The 21146-nt window shown below is 40.2% G+C and overlaps 1 protein-coding gene across 5 annotated transcripts in view; it reads left to right on the top strand.

The window, feature by feature from the left end:
- The window catches only part of dcdc2c (doublecortin domain containing 2C), a 49371-nt gene that overhangs the window by 6684 nt on the left and 21541 nt on the right, over positions 1–21146 (top strand). For 2 of the 5 annotated variants that reach the window (XM_085143624.1, XM_085143620.1), the window contains 3 exons: positions 667–767; positions 1356–1484; positions 4306–4375. In XM_085143624.1, the coding sequence (XP_084999750.1) occupies positions 667–767; positions 1356–1484; positions 4306–4375 (300 nt within the window). Of the gene's footprint in view, positions 1–666; positions 768–1355; positions 1485–4305; positions 4376–6362; positions 6421–7467; positions 14847–21146 lie in introns of those variants that run through there. The other 3 variants (XM_085143621.1, XM_085143622.1, XM_085143625.1) reach the window with 3 other exon arrangements.

A 21146-nucleotide genomic window follows, 5' to 3' on the forward strand; every position in this document is an offset into this window, starting at 1 on the left:
TTTATAATTAAATCAGCTCTTAAAACCCTTCATACAGACAACAGCTCTGTGCAGTGTTCACAAGATTAATCTGGAATGAGGTCAGAGATTTAAGACTTTTTATAGATTTCTAGACAAAAAAGTAATTCTAGGCTTTTTTGTGGTTGTGTAAATGTCTCTTTTCACTTAACACATGACGCAGATGCATATTTTGTTTACATCGTCTTTTCGTGTTTTCGATGATAAATCTTGCATGTGTGGTTATTTATTATTTAAATTAAATTACTTAGGGCAATTGAAGTAGATTTAAGTTCAAGCGCATGTTTCATTATTCACATTCCACACCGTATCAGATCTAGCAGCTGCAGACGAAAAGGAATTTGTTTACAAGGGTGACGTTGCTGTATGAGGCACGTCCCCACATGCATCAAGAGCAGCCTGTCACTGTCAGGATGTAACCCTGGACCAAAAGTTCACGGCGGCTGGCCATATTTGTGGCAGGGCAGCTGTGGCTTTCTGTGGCCCTTAAGTCTGGGGGACCACTATAAATAAATAAATGGCTTGACAGCAACATTGATCTCTTGTGAAGTTGAACAGGAGTAGAGAGGAGAGAGAAAGCAAGTGTGTAGAAGAATGAGATGGCGACTGCCAGCAGATGAGGTAATTGTGATTAATCACTTTTCTCAGAGGGCAGCGTGTTCAATGCACAAAACAAAAGGAGTGAGATGGCAGGAGCAGCAGAGGTGCAGGAAGACCGCCAGTTGAAGGTGGATCTGCCAATTGATCAGGTAAAACATAATCCCATACTGTAGCGCTACAGTCTGATGAGGTCCTTAAAGCGCGCAGTTATTTAACAGCTTGGCCTGATATCAGACAGGAAATAAGAAGTGATTTGAGTGTGAAAACACAGCATAGCCAGAGAAAAACATAACCCATGTGAACATGGAGAAACATGTAAAGCTCCTTGGCTCCATGCGGATTTTATTACGCTTTATATGTCAGTTATTATAATTTTTACAGCTTGTCGTTGGAGACACACTAAAGTATACAAGTTGATCATCACAACAAGCTGTTTGCATTTGATGTAAAATGAAAGGGTTAGATGAAAGACGTGCCTGCAGCTTTAGTAACCTCTCTCCCCCCCCCCCATCGGTGTTCTTCCTATTAAGCTTTACCTTTCTGTATGTTTCCCAACATCAAACAGAATTGCGAATATACTTCTAGTACAGTATAATACCATTTTCTGCTCAGAATAAGGGCTCATGAATGCTCAGCAGAACAAGCTACATAAATATATAAATATTGTAAAATCAATACAGCACTACAGTACAGTGTAAGCCAAAGGGGATCTTGTGTGTTTTTTCCCCTCCCTGCAGGTTGAGGCCAAGATAGTTGAAGAGGAGTATGAAGATGGGAATCGTTGTGCGAGTTCCTGCAAGGCCTCCCTCCGTGATTCAGATGACTTGAGTATGCAAAGGTCTTCCACCACAGATTCTGGGAAAAATGTAAGTACACTTATTATTAGTTTAATGCAGTTAGTATTTCACATTCAGTTCATTTTTACTTTATTATTATGTCCAATTTTCTCATTTCCTTTTGGATTAGGTCACATAAAAAATGGTCTAACCAGCAATTATGGTAATGATCATTTCCATAATTGTAATAGGGTCACATAGACCCGCTTTCAGCAACTATACTTTCACTTATTGCACGTGTAACATTTTTTTCTGTCTCCATGGTTATTTTGGTGTATTTGCTATTTACTAACACAATCTTTCTAAGGGGCAGAGGGGAACATTAAAAGGTACAGAACACATTACTAGTACTACAAAGGATTTAAATTACCTGTGTCTCAGTTACAAGTTTTTGTAGGACGCGTTTAGAGCCAAGCTGTCGCCCCAGATACTGCAAATCATGGAGTTTCAATGGTTGAAAAAGAGGCCCATAATAATATGCAGTTGTATTTGATGTCTGTCCTTTACTCTGGTTATTGTGCGCATTAACATTGATGAAGTGGGGAGTGAGCTGTGTATACAGATGTTGTTGCATGGATCTGTGGTCCCCCCGAAATTACGCTCATTTAAATAAACTTATTTTGCTCTAATAATCCTCAAGGGACAGCGATATGAAGCCGTGTAACTGTGATAAATGCACACAATAGTTGGGTGATATTACTATTCCATGCAATTTCATTCGGCTTTGAAATGAGAAGATATTGAGTCTTATTTAAGCAATCAATAACCTAGAACATTTCGTTTTAATGAAAACTATAATTTTAAGCAGTGGCAATTACACCGTAGGGGAATGTTTTGGTGTGGTGATGATTTTGCTGCCGTATGCACTTTTGCAATAAAGATATTCTTCGTGGGATAATTATTGACTTCTGGGGGTCGGTTATGACCCTGGCTAAAGACCTCATCAATAGCTTAATTCATTACTTATCACTTTTAGTCATACATGAATTTTGCTGATTCAGATTTACTATGGATTGGGTGGAGTGACCATTAGATAATGGGAAATAATAATAATGATAATCCTTGTATGGACTCAGCTATGTTTGCAATAATCATCTTGCCAAGTAGCTTTTGATCTGTCAGCGAATGGAAAGTGGCATAAGATGGAATTTTAGTTGAAAGAACAAATCCTAAGCAAAAATAACTCTAGTTTGCAGTAAAAGTGTGTCAGCACTTTTAATCAGACCGGCTGCCTTACCAAACTTTGATTTGTTTATGTTCATTAATGTTTTATCAGCACTGTACTTACATTATAGTTAAATGCCTTTGTCAAGCCAGAAATAATAACTCTGCAGGTAAGACTTACCTTACCTAGCGTCTAATAATCCTTCATGCATACTCATACTTGTTTTTTCCCACTGAGGCCAAACAAGCTGTCGCTGTCTCGTTGTCAGCAACCTCATCATTTAGAGGGCTGTGAATAATAATGAGGGATAACTGCACTGCTATGACTCATACTTTCAGCTGAGTCCAGACAGATTTCATCCCACTCCGGTGCTCATATATGCTCGTGAAATGCCCCGTGTACTCTGTATACGTGCATGTATATGCTCGATATTGATGACCAAATTCAATTACATGATTACATTTTCAGTTGAAGCTTTAAATGATTTATTGCAGTGCATTTAAATAGTGAATACATTTGCAGACAGTACAGCGGTGAGGTGGTGGTGTACATGTGGTATTGACCTGTGTGGTCCAGGCCAAGGAAAGAATAACGAGATTCAGCGTCTCTGCCAAGTGGAGATGTCCGCTGAGAGTGAACACAGGCTATCTTGGTGTTAGGAAGCAAAGGATGGCGGGCTGGAGCTTGATGCACATTTATCAAAGCTGCTCTTACACTCACTCCACTGACTTTTGTTGGGCTCTCTGCAGGTTGGCTTTTCCTTTAGAGTGCACTCTGTTAAGGATCTGATTGATTTCATGACGGCCTACTCTGTCTGTATTGTAGATGTCATACACTTTGAGGAAATGTGGACAAGGGTAGATTTGTACTCACCAGTGTAATATTGTGTTCACAATTATCATTTGTTTTGATTTAACAGTATCGGCTGATTTATCAGCCAGTCGGCTAAGCATTTTTTCTTAATTAATATTGTTGGAAATGCCAATGAAACTAGGTATGCTTGATCAATTGCCTTCCTCTCCTTAAGAATTTTGTGATAAAAAAAATCAAATCAATATCGACCACACCATTGATCCATTCCTCTTCTTTCTCCGTTGCATTTGTCTTTCATCTGTTTTCCTGCTGCTCTTCCATGAAGCTTAGGTTAGCCATTTCGAGGACCTTAGTCTCCACATGCAAGGTCAACTATAATCAACTCTAGACAATGTCACCGCCTTGCTTTTCCAGAGAGCTAAGCGGAGGAAGACGACTCCTCTGGGCTTTTAAGGACCTGCAGTATTATACCATTCAATTACTGTTCATTAGACAGTGTACAGCCATTAATCAGACTGAGATGTTCTGCTAGTCCTCAGCGGGGACAATGAACTGGGGAAATTTATTCTGGCTTCCTGTCTAGGCCACTGTTTAGTGGTAGGGAGAGAGATGACACATGGGAGCGCGCTGAAGCTTTCAGTGCTCCACTCTCCCTGGTATCTGTTTTCAAGTGAACTTCTTCACTTCACGCAGCCCCATCGCTGAATTTCAAAAAACACGGGCTTTGTCAGAGATTTACTGCATATGTGGGAGAGTATTACAAATCTGATATATCACCGAAAGGGGAGAAAGCTGACAGATTAACTGATTAGAGCTTCATATGCATTGAATATGACTAGATGATGATATGAGAAGCTGATTTATGTTTTCCAGGAGGCTAAAGAGAGGGAGGCGTCTTCCAAGCTCGGCAGAATACGGTCGCAGATGTCCCTGTTTTTCAAGGGTATGTTCATCAAAGCATAAAGCCTGGTAGGAGATCAGTGGCAGCCCCCATGTTCCTCTCCACAGCACCTAATGCACCCATAAAGAGACCGCTAATACACTCGGCATTACCAGTTCCTCCCTGACATTGCATGTCGCTGGAACCGCAACCACCTCTCAACATCTGGGAGAGCTTTATAGCGTGCTTTATGGAGAGCATGTGGTTGAGTTTTTTTTCTTTTTGACTCCCTAATCTAAGATGACTTATTCTAGTATTAAAGGCACCTGCACATCAAGGTGTGCCATGCTGAGGGCTGGCATTGTTCACCACTCTTTATATTTCCCATGTTGTTTGCAATCTTGAACCATTCAGACAGAATAAGAGTCATACATACTTATGTTACCATTAGGGAAAAAAATAATTAATTGCAGTTTTAAGTGGCTTTACATGAGCTGGCCTTTATATAATTATTAAAAAAAGAACATATCTGAAAGAATTATGAAAAAAATGTTTTTATGGAGGTGAGAGTAACCTAGCTGAACCTCAACCAAAATAATGACATTCTCCTTTCTTGGGGAATGTGCCTTGCAGTTGGTTCAAGCAATTTTGTTATAATTGCCTACAGAACATTGGCTTTGATTTTTAGGACCATTCACTGGTTTCACAATATCGTCTTCTGTCCCTGGAGGAAATTCCGAAGGTGACTAAATAAAACAGGATGCGAATCCCTGCAGGTGGTTATCTCTGTCCGCCCTTCAGTTTGAGGTTCGCTCTGTCGGTGTCCAGGAAATCACTGCATCCAGCGCTAACAGCGGGCCTCCTATCTCCCTCATCTGCCATCCATATACACTCACATATGCACAGAGTTATCTAACAGACAGGAGGTTAGATTAAATGTTTCTCTTATACAGCTGCACATGGTTTTTGTGTACATACATGTATTCTCTTTCAATTATCTTCATATTGATAGTAGCAGAGGATGCAAGGCAGCCCCGTACACTTCAGTGAGTGATTTCCCTGCAGAATATCAGTGGGCACTACAGGGGGCATTCGAAATAAATCACAGCACGTTATTGCTTGCCGACTTGAGACCCACATCCACATTTTTCTGTCCCTATCACATTGCGTTGTTGTTGCTGTTTATGAATTGTTCTGCATCATTCATACCTCATATTCTCCAGCTGTCACAGTGGATCTGCAGATGACACAGATGCACAGCATAACTGGAGAGTCAGCGGAGGGAATAGGGATGTGATAGGAAATGCAAGTTATCTCTAACAGAATCATACCTACCTGCCACCTGCTTTGCATCAAAATGTCAATATGTGAACGAGTTTTTATCCTAGAAGGTTTTTTTGGCACAGTTTTCTAAGAGCAAATCTACCATCAAAGCATTTGGCCTGCTTTTTTCCACATTTTTTTTTTACATCTCAGGAGAATTGCGTCTTGATGTCCACATATAATAGGAAGAGAAACTGGCTTCAGTTTGGTGGAGATTCTCCTTCAAAAGTTATTGGCACCATGTACAATGGCTTTATAATTTATGAGAACTGTTAGGCCCTCTGACAGAAGTTGTAAAGCATCTTGACTGATTGGGTAGATATAAGATGTGTGCAGTCATGGCATATTGTTGCCTGCATGTGCGCGCGGCATGCACAGTTCCACGGCTTGCTCTGTCACAGATAAATTACTCCACACAGTCAAATTAAGTTGTTGTAAATCACCTCGTGGACCCGAGACTAGTCCTGAGTGACGACCTTTACGCCTATTTGACTTTAACTCTTATTTATGTTAATCACATCTGTATTATGCCCACAGTAAAACTGTGTCATATTTGAAAAGGTCATTGTTTTCTGGAAAAGAATAAAACTGTGGCACACACACACACACACACACACACACACACACACACACACACAAGCTTTGTTTATTAGCACGTGAAGTAAGACTTCAAAATCTTGCATGGTTACCAGTTTTTGTGTTTTTCTTTTTCAAACTCTTTTTACAGGAAGAAAATTGAAACTTCAACATTAGTTGTTTAGATCTGCATGAGATTCACTCCAGAGGTATGCTCTATACAAACACTATAAATTATTTCATCGATTGAACTTTTAGCTCAAATGCACAAAACATATTGTTGTGTAGTCGAGCTGCATATAAAGCACAGCAGTGTTCATTAATCATGCAGCATGTACAAATTATAACAATTTGTGCACGTTACAATCACCTGGTGGGAAATGATTATGAAATCCCCGTACAAAGAGTCTGATTATAGCTTTGGCAGTAAATAATCTCATGTTCAATGGCTGTTAATCCCGTTTACTACAGAATATATAGCATATTCTTCATTTGCTTTTTATTATCTTTCAGTTTTTATTAAATCAAATATCAGACTGTCTCCACTTCCAATGACAAAAAGCAGCCTTTCTTCAAAGTTGGAAGAAAACATATGCTTTTCTTCTTATTCAGCATATACATGTGGTGAGTGGCCTTCAGTGCGTCTCAATAGCAGTATGTTTTTTTTTTCTCTATAATTTACCACGGTGAAGAATAAGAAGGACCAAAGGCTGTGTGTTAGAAATCAGCCATTGTGATGTGAAAGAGGCATCTGTGTGTGATCTTTGCAACACTTGAGACGACAGGCTCTGTGAAGTGCACCACTGCCCAGTTACACATGAGCTTTGATTGCTAGTTTGTTCTGTGCGTAGCCCCATAGCTTTGAACTGTGTCTCAAGATGAAAGCCAACCTTGTCCACAGTATGTCCACTGCAGACCGCTGCTGTTGCTTATTTGCTTCAGGCATGATCAAGAGGTTTGGGACTATTCTTTTTTTACAGTTTTTTTCTTACCATACTGCATTATGTATAATTTATCATACAGTGGATCCTGAGACAGCACCCTGTCTCCACTCCATTTTAATTTAAAGCCTCTCTTTCCGTATCTTGCATTGACTGTGGTCAGTGTATGATACCACTCAGGTATGTCTTTGTTGTGTCCAGTTAACAGACTTTGATATTTGTGGCATTGGAGCATGCCCACAAAAAAAAGGAAGAAAACCTCAGTTCCTTTTCTCTCTCTCCTCCTCTCTTTGCAACCCTCTCTCTGTTTCTCAGAATCATAGAATACAGTGTCACACTGCTAAGGACCAGACGTCCTCATTCTCTTCTGTCTCAAGAAGCCAGCTGCTCATGTATAAGATGAAACAGTGTTATAAACCAAATAAAAATGTCTTTTCTCCTGACAGCCCCGGCGTGAATATATGGCCTCTTATTCCAGTGAATATATTGCATAATTATGTATGGTTATGAATATTACATGGAGCCTCACACTGGGTGCATGGTAAGACGCCTAATTGCAGAGTTTAATTATTAAGAAGCAAAGGTCCTGAGCGGGCTTTGCGAGAAGCACTTTTGATAAATTATTTTTTGCAGTTTTCTGATGAATTATTTTGGGGGCTTGTGTCTAATCAGCGGGCATAGTGGACGGCGTAACTGCTCTTGAGAGGGACTTATCTTCCCATGGAGAGGAATTACTATGCTGATTAAATCCACTGAAATCAACTAATAACTTAATGATATTGGAGTGGCCCAAAAAAAAGAAAAAAAAAAGAATCATTGCCTCTCATAGTGCTGGCCATGAATAACACAAGGGCACAGTGATGGGTAGAATGAGGGCTATTGCTGTTGACCTTGGGGCACAGCTTTAATATTTCTCTGTAACACGAGGGAGGGAAAGTGTGTGATGGTATGTACTAAAGCAAACCTCATTTTAAATAGTGTCATAGTGCTTTACTTTATACTTCATATAAAGCACTTCAAGGAAAAAGTCCAGAGAGGCTGACTAAACAAGGAATAATAAACTAGATCACCCTCAAGTACTGCCAAATCCACAAAGCACAGTTGCTTGTGTAACTACAGCACTTTGCTACAGCCACATCTTCCTCTCCAACATGTACTATAGCTTAGACACCCACACAGTATTGCTGTTATATATTCACTTCAAATGCTCACTGCATTGAGAAAAGTTTAAGGGTTGACCTCAGTTTTATGTCAAAAGACATTTCAAAAATGGATAAAGCAGACTTCTCTGCATGTTACCTCAAATACAGAACTATTGCACTTGATGTATTCTTCCATAAAAGCTAATGGCCGTAATGCTGACAGTAAGAGTCACTGACCCACTTAATCACAGTTCTATATCATGCTGTGATGTTGCGAAATTTAGTTCACTATAAATGTGGGATAAAATGCGAGGGAATAGCGGTGCTCCTTCCTTTCACCTCCTACAAAATGAATACTGGTCTAGCACATATGAAAGGGAGTGCAGCTGCTTTTCTTCAGATAGCACAAATATGTGAATAATTGATCGATATTGATGTGAAAATCACCTAAGTGTAACCAGGAGCTGTTTGTTTGGAAGCCTCCCATGGAGTGCAGGAGTCTAGCCATCTGCCAATAACACGTCAGTCATCGTGCGCGGCGGGCACTCTGACTGACTCACAGAGCTGAACAATTGTTCTCAGTGTGATGTTTCTGTAAATCACACATTCTGCTTTTAACCGATGCTTGACGCTTGCTTTGAATGTTTCAGGTTGGTTTCAGTCAGGGGTCCGCAATGCTGTCTGGAAGTAATGGGTATATACCGATTCGGTTTTCTAGTTGTTATATAATTGCAGTGATTATAAATTATAGATTTGTGTTTGCATTTAATCTATAGAACTCAGCGAAACAGATGATGCATCTACAAACACAATGTAATACTCTGCAAAATTCTTGAGCCATGCTTCATTTGTTTATGTTTTGCTTGGAAATGGGAACTATTTCCAGTGATTTATTGAAACATGTGCAAACATACATGGAAAGTCAGTATATAAGGAAAGAAAGAGTTTGTACAATCTAATGAGCTTGAAAGTCAGTATTGGGTATTCTTTATCTCAACTTTCTTGTAATTTCTTTGAGTAGTCTTCAGGAATAGTTTTCCAGGCCTTTTGTTCGGTTCTCTGTCAAGATAATCCCAAACTGCTTCAATAATGTTGAAGTCTGAGTTCTGGGGAGGCAAGTCCATGACTGATTGAGTTTCATTGTGTGTTTTTCAAACCTAATATACTTACTGTACTGACAGTGTGTTTGAAATCGGTGTCATGCTTAAATCAGACATGTTCCAGATGATGTTGCAGGGTGGATAAAAAGCTGATGGTACTTTTCTGTCTTCATAATTCGAATCCAGTCTTGACAACCCTCCCCCCAACACTGGCCTCCTTAATGACCAAAGATTTCCAATTTGGATTCATCACTACATGATACCTTTGCAACTGATTTTTCACTCCAGTTTTTCTGTAATTTGGTTTACCTTAGCCTTTTCTCCCTGTTTTTCTACCGTCAGAGGGCTTCTATGTAGGCCTTTGCAAACAGTAGATGCAAAAACTTTCATTTGTCCTCCACTTGTCCAATTTCCTCAAACTTTTTTAAGAACACACTGCACACCATGCTGAGATATGCCACGTTTTTGACTAATTATTATATGCTTTTGCTTGAGGTTCATCTCTTGAGTTAGATGTCTTTTTACGCTTGACTGATATAGGTCAGTGCTAAAGTATGTGGCATAAAAAACACAAAAACATTCCTTTGAAAATGGTCAGGTACAAGGATTGAACTGAAAATGAGTGAAAAAGCAGCCATAGCATGTCCACAGAAAGGCTTTTAAAGACTTTGAAAAAGCTTTAATACTCATCATTACTTTTCACAAGAATTACAAGAAAGTTTGGCGCCTTGGATATAAAATATAAAGAAGTGAGGGATGGTTCAAGACATTTAGACAATACTGCACGTGTTGCTTTTTTAATCTTTACCCAGCTAAATTAACTTATTTGGAAACAGTGTAAATGTAGCATATGGTAGTTGTGCTACTTGTACAACAGTTTTGTATGATAAGGTATATTACTGAGTGCCTTTTTCCTAGTAACACAAAATCTATTAGCATTTGTATCAGAAATGTATTTGAAAATTGCTGAAGGTCATTTTATACAGAGGCACCATGTGCCTTGAAACCTGCATGGATAGTTGGTGTTATAAAAAGGCCTTTTTACAACTGACATCACCCAGAGCCACCAGGAGGCCACTTTTCCCTCACTCTGTTCTGTAGCTACCCACTGTCTAAAGCTAATGGCTGGTAACACAACTGAAAGCTCTCAGTCTGATAAGATAATATAGAGTCAGAGAGAAAGCGAGCGAGTTTAAGAGCACTATATAAGTGGGATATATATTCAGACTACACAGGGATGAGGAAATGCTCTAAAAATAAAAAATAAAAAAACAAATGGAAAATGTTGTGATGATATCACTGAGCCCGGAATGCTGACGGCAGTGTTTTGAGTCACATCCAGATGGCTATGAAACAGGGATGACAGTGGGAGCTGGGACTTACTGCTGTCCTCTCACCTGATGTCATGCTTAATAAAATAAATGAGGATGACATTATGCTTTGCAAACAGATTCGTGAATTGTAGAGCTTCGTTAAAAAAAATTACCTGTATTTTTATGATCATGACGTTCAGTGTTTACAGCTATTGTGAGTCACTGTCAAAGCAAGTTAGGTTGGCAAGATGCATTCATAGACTGTATGGGTGCATCTTACAGACGCAGATACCTGCTAACAAATAAATAAAAGAAAATTCACTGGAGAGTCTCCAACGCAAGTCCTGTTATTTGTTATGTAACTGAATTAAAAATGTTCCAACAGACAGCAACATCATAGAAAAACAATCCTGTTCAGTGACTTGAATTGCTATTCCTGGCGCACTTAAACAGTCCACCTAGCAGCCTGTTCCACTTTACATAAAAGAGGCCACATCCCTGATAAAGATTATTGTTTTTTGTGTGTGTCAGGATATAAATATGTTTATTTCTGGTCTAAAATTGGCTTAATTTTTCTCATCCTTTCACTTACTAACTTGGTCCCTCCATCAGCTCTGGCATGCCCCACTTCCAGACATACTCTCATACCATATGCTCTCATCTGTTACTTTGTTGCAGGCATATACATTCAGCGCAAGGTTTAGTTTATAGCCAATCATATGCCACTGGCTTTTACCGTCTATAGTGAACGAGGGAAGCGGCTTTCAGCAGCTGTGCAATCAGGCAAGCTGAAAAACGAAAAGATCTAATCTGTGCAGAAAGGCGAAAACAAGTGTATAGTTCCCGGGACTCTTTCACACCAGTAGTCTGCTCATTCACCTTTTTGCAGCTCCCTGCCACCACCAGCAGCGTGCCCATACATATGTTTACAAATTTGTTTTTACATTTCTATTTTTTTCTAGTTTCCCTACTGCTTCTTTTCCATTGCTTCTCTCTCTCCTTTCTCTTCCCCCCTTTGTCTTTTCCTTCACTGGCTGTCTTTAGTAAGATGGATGTGTGCATTCCCAGGGCAGATGGCTTTGTTGTTACTCTGTGTACCCGGCTAGCACTTTAACACCCGGCCTCCTTGTCTGGCCTGACGGGCCATTGCCTGGGGAAAGAACTCTACCAATACACTGTGCAGAAAACGTGTGTCGTGCAGCTAACTGCATGGGTGCTCACACCTTTTTTGTTACTGGTAGACCCTCACAGTCAGATACACACATAGATTTGTTTTAGCACGGTTGTTGGTATATAAAAACTTCAGTATATAGTATACATGCACTATGCAGTAGCTTGTAAAATCTATTTTAATAGAAACAACTTGAAGCAAACATTTTCTGTATGACTATCAGTCTCCCACGTGGTTGTGGGGGAATTTTAGCTTACTATTCTTTATAACGTAGCCTTAGTTCATTGATGTTTGTGGACATTTGTTTATGCCAAGATCAGTTGAGGTCAGTTTGAGGTCTGAACTTTGACTGGGCCATTGCAACACCTTTATTATTTACTTTTTTGGCCATTCTCCACCACCCTGCTTGATGTGTTAGACTCAGTGACCACCTCTCCACCACCTTGCTTGACAGTTGGTATGAGGCGTTTATGCCGATTTGATGCATCTGTTTTTCTCCAAATGTGGTGCTATACATTATGGCACAGCATCTCCACGTTGGTGTCATCTGTCCAAAGGACATTTCGTGGGTTTATTCAGATGCAACATTACAAACCTAACATGAGCCATGCTTGTTTTAGAAAGAAAAGGCTTTCTCATGGCGAAGCTTCCAGACGAGTTTCTCTTGTTCAGTCTTTTTCTAATTGTGCTGTCATGAACTTTAACATTTAACATGCCATCTGAGGCCATTAGTGACTGAGAGGTATCTCTTTGCTTTTCCTTTTCTTTGCACACTCTGACCTTGGAGTGAATTTGCTGGGACATTGACTCCTGGGAAGAGTGTGGCTTTGTGTTAACACTTATCTGAATGCTCCAGAGCAGTAAAAATGCCAGAACATCTGCCTTCATGGAGGTGGTCACACTTGCCAATGATCATTTAATCAACTGGATGTGATTAGCAGCACCTGTCTGCTGTTACCCTATTAATTCCCATGGAAGCAGTAAGGGTGTACTTAGTTTTTCACAGGCCTGAATAGAGTCCTGTGAAAAACTAAGTGCACTCTTACCTACACACACACACTTGTGTATGGGAATCCATATGATCTGTCTTTAAGCTTATATATAATGTCATACCCACTTGCCTTGTACTGGTCAGTGGTTTGCATATTGACAAACTGTGTCTAGTTGATTTTTTTTTTTTTAAATTTCCATGATAAACTTTAAGAACAGATGTGTGGATCTCTTTAGGTCGTCTGCTTGATTTCCATGCTGTGATCTAAGGATGATAAATCGCTGGGTACACATAAATTATATCAGTGAAATCACATTCAGTGCAGGCCTTTTGTGTGCACATATGTAAATCCAAGCCAACGATGTTCAGCTGAGTGAAATTGCAGTCTTTGTCTACCCTCTAACCATACAATTTCTTTCATTTCAATCTAAGCACACATTCGGAATATTGTCCCTTAGCTGCTCCTATCATATGTAATGAATGTGCTGCCCCAAAGGTGAGAGCCATAATTGATTAAAACCATGTTTTTTTCATGGCTCAGTGTAGTCAGCGATAAGAATATCTGTGATGTGAGTGCGTGCATGTAGGTGTCATTTATGCGCGTGTGTCAGCATGTCTACTGGTCTGTGTGAGGAGGACGGGACATCAAAGTCGTCTATGAACTGGCTCTGTTTCATCCCAGCTAATGAAGAAGCTGTGAGTATGCTTCTGGGTCACAGTGGGAACATGCACAGTGAGGTCACTTCAAAGGCGGGATAATGACGGATTAAGTCTAAATCACCGCCGCGCTTTAGTCGCTGTCTCACATCTAGCCTGTCGCTTTGCATTTTATTAACAAATCATGGCAATATGATCTGGTAAAATGTGCCTGCCTTAATTTCCCTTGTCCATCTTACTCTGTGTAAATCCTCTACATCCAGATTATTGGATCGTGGTGGGCAGAGTGGTGGGCCTTTTTATAAACCCCTGATGGTGATGAAATATTCTTTCATCAGTGTCCATATATGTCCCCATGTATTCACGTTTTAATGAACTGCTCTCTCTGCAGTTTCTTATTGCCTTGTGTTGTGTCCGTGACAGTGATACAGCTTTTCATTTATATGAGCCCTACAGCTTGCAAGCAAGATATTTCATCCTTGGCTGGTTTGGGTTGGCATTCAAAATTAACCAACACACCCACAGACCTCTCATTTGATGAGCACAGGTAAAGCTGGGATTTCTGTATCATAAGCCAAAGTGTTATAATGTTCCAGCCTTTCACATCATATGGGAAATGGAATTGGTTTGAAAGGGGGCTATATGCCAAGATTATTGAGCTCTAGGTACTCGTATGTACTGGAGGATGCCACGAGGATTTACTGTTTTACCACAATTCATCTTGTTCAGTGTGTAGCCCTTACATTCTCTGACCCTAAGCCTGCTGCGCTTGTAGAAATACAGGTATGTTGGAAGCACTCAGATAAGCGTAAGTGCTGCTGGAGTGATTTATCCTCTTCTAGACCCTCCAAGGGCTCTCGAATACTCAGATGCTTTGGTCAACAACGCACCCCAGCAATTATAATTAAGGGGTACTATGGTCTATGTCTCCAAAATGCTTTCATGTGATAAAGAGGTGTAATGTCAGGAGATATTTAATAAATTCTAGCATTAATTGGGGGTGAATAAGGTTTGGTGTTGTTCAAAGTTCGAGTAACAGAGTGCCTGAAACTCCTTCTGAACTTTGGGGTGCTTTTAGATTTGTGTAGAAACAACTAAATCATTTAAACTTAGCCTAGATCACTTTTTGAGAAGTATTTGGTTTATCTTGAAAACTCTTTTAAACCAAGGTTTCGAATCTTATGTTGTCAGCAGTCAATTATGTATGTGTAACCTTAGCATGAATCTAAGTGTTTAGGTTTTTTATTTTTTATCAGACTGTGTAACACATACTGTACTAACGCAGACAGGAATGATCAAAATAGCATAATATATGTATGTATATAAGTATCTCTCTCTCTCTCTCTCTCTCTCTCTCTCTCTCTATATATATATATATATATATATATATATATATATGTATGCACATGTACAGGGGTGCACATAAGTGGTCCACAGGTGCGCATTCGCTGTCAAAATAAAAGACGCCACCAGATAAGAATGTGCAACGCTCTTTGCGTACATAAGATTTTCTGGAGTAGGACAGACATTTGTTTAGAACTCTTAAAGATGTTGAAGAAGCAAGCTCCTTTAAGCAATTACTTTGGTGTTCCTCCACTTCCAAAGAAATGTCAGAAGGAGTCCGAACCGCATAAGAAGCGCGTATTTTCGGAAAAGTGGTTGCAGGAGGCGAGCTGGCTTCAAACAAATGACTAACGCACAGAGATTTGGTGCAGAATATGCTGCGAAAATCCCACTCTAGCAGACAAAAACATGTATGCAAACGCGTGCGCGTGTGTGTATGTATATATAAATATATATATATATATATATATATATATATATATATATATATATATATATATATACACACACATATATATATATGTATGTATGTGTTTTCTTATAGGCTCTTATAAATTTATAGAGTTTTGAATGAAAAGCAATGAAAATATGTACCAATCAAAATATGATATCAATATGAACAAAGTAAAGAGATGACAACGTTTTTCTTTTTTCTGGTCTGTAAGATGTATATGCCTGTGCATCAATAGGATAAAGCCTATAAATGTTGCTGAATTTTATAGAAGATTATTGGAGCTGAAAATGGGTTGTCCAGCATCGGTCCAGAGAGGGAATTGGCTGAGCCGCAGAGCCTCATTTAGTGGAGGCTCAGTGGCAGCTCCCATTTCACCTGGGTTCTCCGATGTTTAATTGGCCTCATTATGTGATTAACTTAGCAAATTTACCCCTTACCCTCAAGGCAAAGCTTTGAACACTGGCAGACCGCAAACCCTCTCAAAGTCACTCCATCACTGAAACCACAATGTCAGCATTTAGGTTGGCCATCACATTCCACTGGGAAGTTTTCATTTTCCTGCAGAGATGCCTGTTTGCCTATATTAACCTCCCCACCTTTGACTCAACATGCTGCTTAAGAATGCAGTAATTCATTCTAGGATAACTAGCAATATATCATTGTTTCCTTAGAAATGCTCAGTATGCATATTACGTTGCTTATCACACTTTATATGCTGAGCATGATTTTTTCAAGCTCTGTAAATTATAGGTTATTGTGCAGACATGTGTTGAATCATTTGATGTTTGCATTCAGAGCCTAGCCCTACACTTTCAAAATGTATGGAATTTTATATGCGAAATCGATTTTATTTCAGGGTATACAGGAGTGCATGTTGCCATGTAGGCCGAGCTGTTCATTTCCTGTTTATTAGGTGGATTAGGGTGTTTCTTTTCTCTCTCAAGTCAACACTGACCATGAAGCGAGTGGAAAGAAACAGTTGATTGTCCAATCCAGCAAACAAAATCTAATATTTGGAAAGCTCTGGTTATTTGTTTGTGGTTTCATAGATATTGGTTTCATTTTGCTGATCTCCTCAGAGAATAGTATAGGAAATGAAAGGAAGATGAAAAAACAAAGTCTGTGATGTTAATCTATCCTGTCATCACTGAAATCTCACAGGTCCTTTTTGGGCTCCCTGACAGTCAGATGAAATGGTCGCTAAAGTGCCAATTTTACCCGACCGCTTGCTATTTGCCAGCAAAGTCACAGGTTGGCTTCCTTGTTCAATAACCAGTGTTGGAGAATCGGGTTGATGGTGGAGGAAGGAATCGTATGTGTTGCGCATGTGTCCGTGTTCGAGGCTAGAGGGGGAGAGGATGGGCAGGAGGGAAGAGAAGAGAGAAGTTTACAAATGGGATCCATCATTTTTCATGCACAAGGGTGACATCCCTCCGTCAGCCAATTTCGCTCCGATAGCACAGTCCCTTGGTTCATTGATATCTGCATTAGGGACCTTTGTCAAAGGTCTCATCTAAATGCATTGAAAAACGCTTTGCTCCCTCTGTGTACGTCCCGCTTTTAGAAGTGTGTGCGTGCATGCTGTGCAAAGATTTGCCGACTTGGCTTTGTCTACATTAAGGTTGGTCTTTGTGGCAAAGCAATGCGGTGTCACTGAACCTGGAAAGGGGAAAAAACAACTTGTGAGAAACGCATCAACAAAGCCGCCGCCAGCTGCTCAGTGCTGTGCGAGCTGCGGCTACGAGTGTTTTCTCACTCTGTTGTTACTGAGTAACTCTTTTAGTCTGCAGTGTAATGAATTTAATAAATATACTCAAATTAATGGCAACGACTGAAATGACCTATGAACGTGTTTCAAGAAAGAGGCCATGAAACATTGTGAAGGAGCTAATTTCAAATTGATATAAAGATAGCAGGGTCTTCTGTATGAAGTTGGTTGGAGTAGGCTTATTAACCAAAACACTTCAGAGCCACTTCATTTCATCCCACTAAAAACACCAGCCCTCATCTCCACACTTGTACAGTCCTACAGTTCAGTCTAACCTGACTGTACATCCTTTGCTACTATTAAGAAGATTTAATTTGCTATTCCTGTCCATCTATTTTACGTGACTATGGCGCGCTACGGCAGGGGTGCCGCGGGGCTAATGTCGCTGTCAATCCAGCGTCCCCTTAGCTACAATCTCACGGCTTAATTTCCACACAGATCCAAGCACCCTTGAGCTCTAAGAGGTCTCATTCGCACACTTGAATCAAAATTGCCCCAAACTCTCTTGTCCTACAATTTTGCAACACTTGGGTTATAAGCAATGTTACGTTTTGAGCAATTTTACCAGGTCCCTGAACTGTCAAGTAAAAGGCGAGCTAAACACCAGCCAATCTAGCGTTTCATTAATATGTTTAATATAAATTTATGTCGACCATTTCAGTTAAAGCCTTTAGGTGGTTAGGCTATATCTCCTGGCACTCTCATAAGATATATTAAGAATAGTAATTAATAAATCTGATAATCTGAAATTGACTAATAATTTGGTGCTTGAGGACATCCCTTCCGTGTGTTCCCATAGGGATTCCATTAAAAGTCCTACTGACTATAATCTATAGTTGTGCAATTGTTCTATAGAATTCAACAATGCTGCCCTTTCAACATTGTTCAAATCCACTTTCAAATGACTTTGAAATGAATAATTTATGTTAAGTTTAATAGACCTTGAGGTGCGTCACAGTAACTGAATGATATATTGTGTCCCAGAATGTTTACAGAGAATTGGAATGGGAGCATCTGTCACTGCCTGTCACTAGTTTAAATAGAAAATCTAAGTGTTTGACACATGCTATTACTGTTTGTTATTGTCCCTGTTTTCAGGTATGGGCAGATGAAGAGAGTTCTGTGTGAATATTCTTCAGTCAGAGCTGTTTAGCTTTCTGAAGACGACTTTAAGTCCAATTAATAGCACTGAGGCCTTGAATACTTGAATAATGCTCAGTGAATCAGAGGGAGTGGTACACGTAATGCTCCTGTGGCAATGTGCTGTCTTTTAAGGGGAAAGAATCAACTATTGCTGCCCTGCTTCCCTCTTTTATCTTGTGAGTCGGAAATGTCAGTGCCAGCTCAAACAGGACCAGCCAAACCTCCCGAACATGGCGAGATTGGATGTGAAATCAGTGCAAGGGTCACTGACAAAAGAAATTGGGTTTTATGCAGAGCGTGCCTCAATACACAACACTCCCAAACCAAAAGGTAGAAGCAAAGCCCTTACCAGCTATTTTCAACCCATCATTATTTCTCATAAATCCCAAACTAGCCAAGACCAGTGCCTTTGACAGCATGACTGATGAGTTTGCCATCGTGAATGTCAAAAGAAATGGTCTCCTGCACCTTATCTCCCCTATTTCTCATTGTGAGTGAGACTTGGGGGTTTTTATGGAGAAAAGCCACGGCCGTTGTGATGAGCATTACCCAGTGATAATGAAGGGCACGCTGCTGTACCGTCAGCCACTACAGACAGACAGGCAGGGGAAGCGGGCAGGGTGGGAGGTGCTGTGTGCTGAGAGTTGCCCATTTATGTGACCTTATGTCTTTATCTAGAGACCAGACAAATGAGCATATTTTTATATTTACACTGTGTAGGTGCCATGATTGCCTTATCTACTGCCGCCTTCATTCACAGAGGGAAATGTCAAGAGGTAATCAAGTCAAATGTGTCATTTGTCAATGGATTTAAAACTGTATATAAGGAAATACTGTATGTAGGTAACATTTCTGTGAATTCTATATGATATACTTAATTTAACTGGAGATGTTGATTTAGGCACACCTCGCATGTCATGCGTAGATTTTTTCCCCCCTCTAAATTATGGAAAAACATCCTTTGATTTGATGAGTTTGTTTTCAAGTCTCATAAGTAAACCACATATTCCGCTGAGGCTTAAGTGAAAGGGGTTTTAGTTATCCTGCCTGTAAGTTGGCATGCAAACCAGCCGGCCCAGACGAAGGATAATGAGGTTGGACGCAGGTCTGAGTAGTGACTGTTAAGCAGGAAGCTGCATTTATGATGGCTTTAAGAGGCATTTATTGCCTCGTTTCCATCAGAGCATTGTCTGCAGAGACCCAACAGCTTTCCATAGAGATTAATCTCAGATACCCCCCTCTTAGGTGGTGGCAGTCTTGGCGAAGTTGCTCACCATGGCGGCTCTCTCTCACTTTCTCTATTTTAGTTAGGCTTTAGTGTCTGTTTTGCTTCTTTTGCTTCGCTCTTCCCAGTACTCACTTCCCTGCCTTTCTCCTTCTATTTTCTACTCCCTCTACTCTCAGAGGGTTTCCACACTTGGTGTCACTGCATGTCCTCCGGTTACACTTACACAAATCAGGGTTAAACCATTTGTTTACAGTGAAGAAGGGAAGAGCGAGAGAAACAGCGCTGTGCTAAATGTCAAGGATGATGAGGTGGGTCAGGCTGGCAGTGCTGTTGTGATTACGGCTGTCTTCGCGCTACATCATCAAAAAACTCTGAAAAGGGCTAAGTCCTCCAGTTCGACTGTTTCACCAAGAAATTAGATTCACGTGTAATCTTTGAGAATATCCTTCCTGTTTTCCCTCCAATAACAGTGCCAAAGTAAAGGAATGTGTGGTGTCGAGCTGCACTTTTCAACCCAAGGAGTAGTGGATTCTGACATAAGGATTTAAAAAAAATGTTTTTGTGGGCAAAACCACATCCACAACAGTGCCCCAATCTACCTGCTGTGTCTTTGTTGAATAGTTAACGAGATATATAGGTACTAGTAGGATTTCAACTACACGAGAAAAGTTTGATATCAATTTTTAATGACTTTTTAATCAGAGAAAACCAGGCAGGTTCTCTACAATTTAGCCTGAATGTGCACACACCTACATGCCACGCATGTATGTTTGCCGAGCACCTTGTGTATGATTCTTTCATGAGCTGTGTGGTGGCTGGCCTTTCATAGGCGTGCTCTCATTGAGCACTTAATCAATACCTGTCATCTTGATCTCATCCTCTAAAGTGGGCCCCTGTTCTTTGTCTTCCCCTTAATCCATCTCCATACCGCTATTTGAATTTGTATTAGAGACCTAAGGACCTTCTTCACTATCAGAAGATTTAACAGATTGTTTAAGGACCCTCAGTACTATTTTCATAAGCACAAGACCAGGTTTATAAAAATCTATACAAGGGCCTGGAGACTTGGGGCAGTGTGGCAGGAAGGGTAAGCCGTGAACGTGTGGAGAATTTCAGATTTGGAGGAAGGCAATTTCAGCATCTTGCCTTTTTCTGATTGTTTTGTTAAAGCTGGTTTTATTGCTGTTGCTCGGCTCTTCTGTCGCTCTATTTGCTTTGGGTTTTAAGGAGTCGCCAAAGGTAATTTATAGTATTTCCCCCCTTAGGAGAGTATTTGATGGGGCACTCCTAAAGCTGCCCGACTACAGGCTCGAGAAAGGGAAACTCACTTTTGATTCTGCATGAGTACAGTTTCTAAATCACTACCAGCTTCTTGTGATTGTACTTTTGTGAATCTATCTGCAGTAAAAACTGATAGCGGGCGCAATGGTAGAGTGATTGCAGTTTGTGAGTGCAAACATTGATAGCATTGGAAGCACAAAGAAACTATACATTCAAGTGTCTCTTTTTTACACCCCCTCCAACTTTTCTGTATTTCAGTCCTGCTGCTCAGTCTTCAGAAACAAATGTGCAGTGATCCATGCTCTTAACACAGTTAAGAAAATAGTTTTCGAAAATTGGACCTTGAAGAATTCAGAGTGGGTGAGTAATTGGAGGTCAATAGAAAGCAATGCTCCACGACAG

This window comes from Neolamprologus multifasciatus, chromosome 19 (genome assembly GCF_963576455.1).
Source record: "Neolamprologus multifasciatus chromosome 19, fNeoMul1.2, whole genome shotgun sequence".
In the NCBI taxonomy this organism is placed as follows: Eukaryota; Metazoa; Chordata; class Actinopteri; order Cichliformes; family Cichlidae; genus Neolamprologus; species Neolamprologus multifasciatus.